The 6,523-nt window shown below is 59.5% G+C and overlaps 1 protein-coding gene across 1 annotated transcript in view; it reads left to right on the top strand.

Annotated features, from left to right (window-relative positions):
• Positions 1 to 873: 873 nt before the first annotated feature.
• The window catches only part of Iqca1l (IQ motif containing with AAA domain 1 like), a gene marked incomplete in the record, with an annotated part of 13,263 nt that continues 7,613 nt past the window's right edge, over positions 874 to 6,523 (top strand). Inside the window, 5 exon segments of the mRNA XM_013504573.1 lie at positions 874 to 942; positions 1,402 to 1,729; positions 2,574 to 2,687; positions 2,863 to 3,048; positions 5,435 to 5,506. Of these exon segments, the coding sequence (XP_013360027.1) occupies positions 932 to 942; positions 1,402 to 1,729; positions 2,574 to 2,687; positions 2,863 to 3,048; positions 5,435 to 5,506 (711 nt within the window).

Below are 6,523 nucleotides of genomic sequence, written 5' to 3'. Positions count from 1 at the left end.
CCTGGGCCCACCACCTGCTGCAGTAAGGAAGTAAGGATCCCATGGAGGGCTGCAAGGAGCCTCAGATGCAGAGTGTCTCTGGGACTCCAGCACCTTCTGACCCCAGATCCAGCACCCTTTCCCTCCTACCAGCAAGGCTTCCCATGATAATCCCATATGATAGAATGGCAGAGCTGGCAGGGGGTGGGTTGGGGTGCACACCTGTAATCCCAGTGCTCGGGAGGCTGAGGCAGGAGGGTCACCATGAGCTTGAGGTCAGCCTGGGTTAAATAGTGAGACCCTGTCCCAGGGAAAAAAAAAAAAAAAGAGTGCAGGCAGGCCCAGGGCGTAGCTTTGTGGTAGAGTGTGCTCAGCAAGGCCTTGGTTTCCATCCTCAGCACCGGCTCCCCTTGAAAAAGAGTACAGGAAAGGCAAAGTGCGTAGGAAGCTGAGGAGCTCAACACAGTGGTGCATGTCTGTAGTCCCAGGAACTGGGGAGGCTGAGGCAGGAGGATCTTTTGAGCCCAGAAGTTCAACACTAGCCTGTGCAGCCTAGCAAAACTCACCTCAAAAAGATAAAAAAAAAAAAAAAGGAGGCAAGGAAGTTTCCTCTGGTCAAGAAATCACAGTTAGAATAACGCTTTTAGGACAAGTTTATCCAGAGCGTCCCAGTTTACAGGTGACTTCAAATACTGGTGGCTATACTATTCCATTCTCACACAAGAAGTCACCACAGGCTGCCGCACCTTCACCCGTGAGTGCCTCTCTCCTGCCGCTTTTGGGAAGCCCTCCTGGACAGGTGTCCCCAGGCTTCTGTCCCAGCTGTCCCACAGCCTCAGAACACTGAGTGAGAACCCTAAACCCAGGCTGTTCTGCCCTAGCTCAGGACAACCAGCGAGGTTCTGTGGGTTCCACAGTCAGGTCACAAAGGGGAGCGTGAGGTGTGGGCGCCATGTCTGAGGGGTGAGTGAAGGCTGGGGGTTCCTTGGGGGCCCTGAGACTGGGTTACACTATGTAGTTCAGGCTAGCCCAGAACTCCTGGCAATCCTCCTGCCTCAGCCTCCTGAGTTCTGAGATTACAGGTGTGTGCCACCACGCCAGGCTCTGGGGCTTCAACCCCTCACCCCACTCCTTAGCTACCACCCAGGGCCATTTCAACGTCTGTCTCCGACTCTCCCGCTCACAGGGGCCCTGGCCACAGGAGTGCTGTCCCCCAGTCTGCCTGCTCCCCCCGGGGTCCCCAGCACCCCAACCTCATCCCTTCTCTGAGCCAGGCTAGTGCCCACAGAGTCCCCTGCCCGCCCCTCGCTCAGAGTCCACTTGGCACCCCGGGGACGTCACTCCTGCGGGGACCCCCGAGCTCACCGTCCCCCGCCGGTGGGGCGCCCGCCCCGGCTCACAGCGCCCCTGTGTGCCCTCCAGAGCTTACCAGCGCCTCTGGGCGGCCTCCCATGGGACGCTGCAAGAGCTGCTGGGCGGAGAGCAGGCCCTGCAGGACGCCGTGCCCGGCCGGGAGCGCCAGGCCTTCCGCTACCGGCTCGCGGCGCTCTACCTGCGCTACCTGGGGCTGCTGCGCCGCCTCGACGCCGTCTACGACCAGATGGCGCAGCCGCAGAAGCGCCTGCTGGCGCGGCGCCTGCTGGACGGCGTGGCGGGCCGCGTGCTGGAGCTCAAGGACGAGCTGGTGTGCGTGGACCTGTGCGAGACGCACTGCCTGGACCGCGTGCTGCAGGACCTCGCGCTGACGCCGGTGCGCTGCGGCCGGGTGACAGCAGGAGGGCGACGGGCCGGGCCTGCTCCCGGAGGGGGCGGAGCAGTCAGGCCCCGCCCACCGCGGCCGGGGGCCCCGGGGCTGCCCCGCACCGCTGCAGGGCGGGGGCGAGGCGGGTCCGCCTGGGGCCTGGGGCTCCTCCGGATGGGGCTCCTTGCCCAGCAGCCTGCGAGCCCCGCCCTGCCTCATCGCAATACCCAAGGTGATCTGTGGCCATGGCCAAATAAATTCTAGACTCTGCTCTGGAGCACAGAGCTGCTGCGAGGACCCAGGTCCTGCCCCAAGGCTAGGGTTCTGGCCCCGCTCCCCTGCCAAGACGCCCTCAGCGTTTCCCTGACCCGGCTTGGGAAAGAGCCAGGTTTCTCAGGCGTCCTGTTCTGCTGGGGGCGTCTCGGGAGGGCCCAGGAATCTGCAGAGTAAAAGCTCCCCAGTGAGGCGCAGCCAGATTTGGGCCACAGACTTTCCCATGACCCTCCAGAGTCCAACTGAGGTGGGGGGGCGAAGAAAAGCTGGTGTGGCTGTGCATGCCTCTAACTCCAGTACGTGGGAGGCTGAGGCAGGAGAATTGCTCCAAGTTCAAGGCCAGCCTGGGCTACACAGAGAGTTCAAGCCTAACATAAAACTGCATAGCAAGAGCCTGTCTCAAAAGACAAACAAACAAATTCAACTTGGGCCAGAATGGGAGCAGGAAGAAGGAAGGGGTGACCCTTGGGGAACTCCATCCCCTAACCCGAAGCTGGAGCGGGGGGCAGTCAGGTGAGCAGTGCGTGGCCAGACAGCCAGAATCCCGAGCCTGAGCCTCCTGCCTCCCCGTGTCCCAAAGGCAGACCTCGAGGTCCCAATCCCCAAATACTTCCAGCTGGAGCAGCCCAGCACGGTAAAGGAATGGCACCAGAAGCTGGCTGAGATCCTGTCCAGGATGGAGGTGACCCAGGAGGTAAGGGGGCGATGCCAGGCACAGAGGCTCTGCCCTGCAGGGCCTGGCGTCTGCCCAGGAGGCTCTGCCCAGGCTCTGCCCAGGAGGACCACACCCCATGCGCCCTTTTGCGTCTGCCCTGGCTGGACGCAAGCTGTGCCTCATGTCGCCTGCTCTGCCCCCCTGCCCCGGCCAGAGCCCTCCAGGAATGCTAAGGACGGAGGCCGTCATCTTAGTGCAAAGCACTGAGCGCGCACGGCAGGGCCGGCTCCGAGCTGCCTTCATGCGAGAGATCCGGAGGGAGGAGGAGCGGGACCGGAAGGTCCGGGAGGACAGGCGGCCCAAGATCAGTCAGGACCAGGCCGCTCTGATCATACAGAAGGTAATTACGGGTCCTGGAAAGGGCCAGGCTGTGGCCACCTCCTCCAAGAAGGCTTCCAGGCTCAGCAGCTGATGGGATTGCAGGTGCCTGGATTCTGCTATCCCCTGGCCGGTGTCCATGGGGGCCTTTGTCAGTCAGTATCTATCTTGCTTGCTTAATATTTACTCTATACCTCTATCCTCAAACAGACTTGAAGTAGGGTAAAAGTTTTACTTTTTTTTTTTTTTTTTTTGGTACCGGGAATCGAACTCAGGACCTTGCACTTGCCAGGCATGCGCTTGTGCCACTGAGCTCTATCCCCAGCCCTGAAGTGGGGTAAAAGCCCCAGCAACAGACATGGCATTAAAATGAAGATTAAGACAGTCAGACGTGGGGCTGGGGATTTAGCTCAGCGGCAAAGCGCCTGCCTGGCAAGCGCAAGGTCGTGAGTTTGGTTCCTGGTACCGGAGAAAAACCAAAAAACCGAAAAAAAAGGCAGTCAGACGTGTAGGTGCACACCTGTAATCCTAGCACTCTGGGCGGCTGAGGCAGGAGGATCACAAGTTGAAATCCAGCCTAGGCGATTTAACAACTTAGGAAGGCCTTAACTGGCAATAAAAATTTTAAAAGGGCTGGGGATGTAGTTCAGTGGAAAAGGCCCGAGTTCAACCCTTAGTACCATGAGGGGGAAAAAAGGTGAGGGTGGAAAAATCCTTATAGAATAGCAGAACATTAGGCCAGGCCTGGTGGCACCCACCTGTAATCCTAGCACTCAAGGAGCTGAGGCAGGAAGATTGTCTGAATTTGAGGCCAGCCTGGGCTACGTAATGAGTTCAAAGCCAGTGTGGACTACATAGTGATACCCTGTCTCAAAAAAAAGAGACATACAGGAGGTCTCCTCTCCCGAAAACATCAAGACCAAACCATCAAATAAATGCTCATTCTGTAAAGGTACAAGGGGTGATCACAATATGTGATAACTGTTTAAGTTTTATTACAGTAAAAGGCACACTGTCATTAATCCCCTCAAAATCCTCCTCCTTGCTTCAAACACACTGATCCCACTGTTCTTGCTACTTCCTGCAGCAGCTCTGGAAGCCCCCTTTCCTGAGTGTCTTTGTGAGGTGTGATTACAAATACGGCGAACGCTGTTGCCGAGCGCCACCCTGTGGAAAGACAGGCTCATAAAAGCATGCCGCTGTGTCCTCGAGCCCCTCATTCACCGGGTCTAGCACTGTGTGACTTCTGGCTCTTCCAAACTCAAAATGACCACAAAAAGTCAACATTGTTAATCCACTCAGGACATTGAGACGGCCACGAGGGTGCAACCAGAGACACGTGAAGGACTTCCAGAGCTGCTGCAGAGAGTGGCGGGAGTGATGGGAGGAGTGTGATTGAAGTGAGGCGGCAGATTTTGAGGGAGATTCATGTCCCTGTGCCTGTATTTTTTTTCCCCCGGTACCAGGAATCGAACTCAGGACCTTGCGCTTGCCCGGCAGGCGCTGTGCCGCTGAGCTGAATCCCCAGCCCTGTGCCTGTAATTTTTAAAAGTGAAACACTCACCCTATTTTGCCATCACACCTTGTGCATCCTTCCCAAAGGGCACAGAGTTTAATTTATCACTCGGGACACTGAGCATCCCTACCTGCACGTGTGTGTGGATGGCACACCGGTGTCTGGCCAGCTGGGGAGGAGTCCTCGACATAGGACGCACCTCTGCCCATCGTGCTATCTTTGTTGTCAGACGTGAGAACTACAGAAATACACACTGCAGTCTTAGAATTCTCCATCCAGCACATGAATAAAGGGGAAGTATTGTGGGCCATCCTGGGTGGGCCACAGGAGCTCAAGGACCCAGCCTAGAAAGTACCAGAGGCCGACCCTGCTCGTGGGGGCGCTAGCATGGGAATAGGAAGCTCAGGCTGGGCGCCGGCTCTGCCCCCTCTGCTGCCAGCCGCACCTCCCACCCCTGGCACTCAGCTGTCCCCAGGCTGGGTGTGTTTGGGGAAGAGATCTGCAACTGGGATGGGCAAGGTCATGCGCCCAGTTCCCAGGCATGGTACCCTGTAATCCTAGCACTGTGGTAGGCTGAGGCAGGAAGATAGCAAATTTCAGCCCAGCCTGTGTTATTTAGCAATTTCACCATACTCCGTCTGAAAATAACATAGCAGAAAAGGGATGGAGGGAGATATAGCTCAGTGCAAAGGCCCTGGGTTCAATTCTCAGTATGGCGAAAAAACACAACCAAAACAAAAAACCTGTCATATTAACTGGGGGAGCTCCCGCCATGGAGGTGTGTGTCCTGCACACCCTAGACTCCTGCCTCGAGCCTGGAGACCACCAGGCCTGAGCCCTGGCCCTCCACGTCTGCGTGGAGAGCACCTGAGAACCTTGTGTCCCCGCCCAGGTGTGGAAAGGTCACCTGCAGAGGAGGCGCACCCAGCAGGACCGGCGCGCGGAGATGGAGTTCATCGGCATGGTGAGCCCTGCCCAGCGCAGCAGGGGCCGTGGGGTCTTGGTCCTCTGGGCCCAGCGCCAGCGCCTAGCCCCACAGCGCCCTCAGTGCTCCCCTCTCGCTGGGCCGGAGATCCCGGGGAAAGAAGCAGAGGGAGGAAAGCCTCCGAGACGTGTCCCTCATACCCCTCCTCCCAGGGCCCCCTGAGCGGTCTCCAGTATGGGGGACAGTGTCACAGAGCAGCCAGCCCGCCAGCCCTGCCCTGCTGGACGGAGAGGCTGCAGGGTGGCTGTGGAGGGAGAGGAGCGTCACCCTGTGCCCCCCAAGGGCAGATGTGTGGGGCGGGCCGCACCCCAAGCCAAGGCTGTGCAGACCACAAGCTCCCCACTTGCTGTGGGGTCCCCGCTGCCCTCCCCTCAGCTGTGCAGGCAGGGTGGCTGAGTGTGGGCCTCGTGGTGTGAGTGAGTGTGCGTGTGTCTGCGTGTGTCCAGGCAGGTGAGCAGTCCAACCCCTGAATCTGCTGTCTGCTCTCTGAATGTCCCCCGGGGCAGAGACGGCAGGGACAGGAGCACGGTCCCCCGGGAGCCAGGCTGCGGCTGGGCAGACCCGCAGAGGCCGGCTGCCACAGGAGGGGGTGGGGGCTGGGCTGGGGGCCGAGACGGGAGGGAAGGGCTTTTCCCTGGGGAGGCACCAAGTCTTGGCAGGTGGGGGCACCACCGGCCGCTGGGTGGGAGTGGAGGCCCAAGACTCGCTGGGGGCTGGAGAGCTGGACCCCCAGGAGGGAGCGCAGGCAGAGGGAGGCGGGGCTGGGCCTGGCCGGGAGAGGCTGGGGGGCACGGCACGGCGGTGGGTGAGGAATGAGCCCGGCCGCCCGGGCCCATCAACAGTGTGAGCTCAGCGTTTTCAGTAATTGTCTCTGCGCAGAGCGATATTTAAAATACATTTGGGAGCCAATGAGGCGGGAAAGTGGCTCCGAGAGCGGCTGCCAACTCGGCCGCGGGTGGGGCGGTGGGGGCTGGGCCAGAGGCTTTGGGGAGGGGG

The sequence above is a fragment of the Chinchilla lanigera genome, unplaced genomic scaffold (genome assembly GCF_000276665.1).
Source record: "Chinchilla lanigera isolate Chin_1 unplaced genomic scaffold, ChiLan1.0 scaffold00090, whole genome shotgun sequence".
Taxonomy (NCBI): domain Eukaryota; kingdom Metazoa; phylum Chordata; class Mammalia; order Rodentia; family Chinchillidae; genus Chinchilla; species Chinchilla lanigera.
The sequence above is the reverse complement of the archived record's forward strand: the minus strand, read 5'-3'. Positions and strand labels throughout refer to the sequence as shown.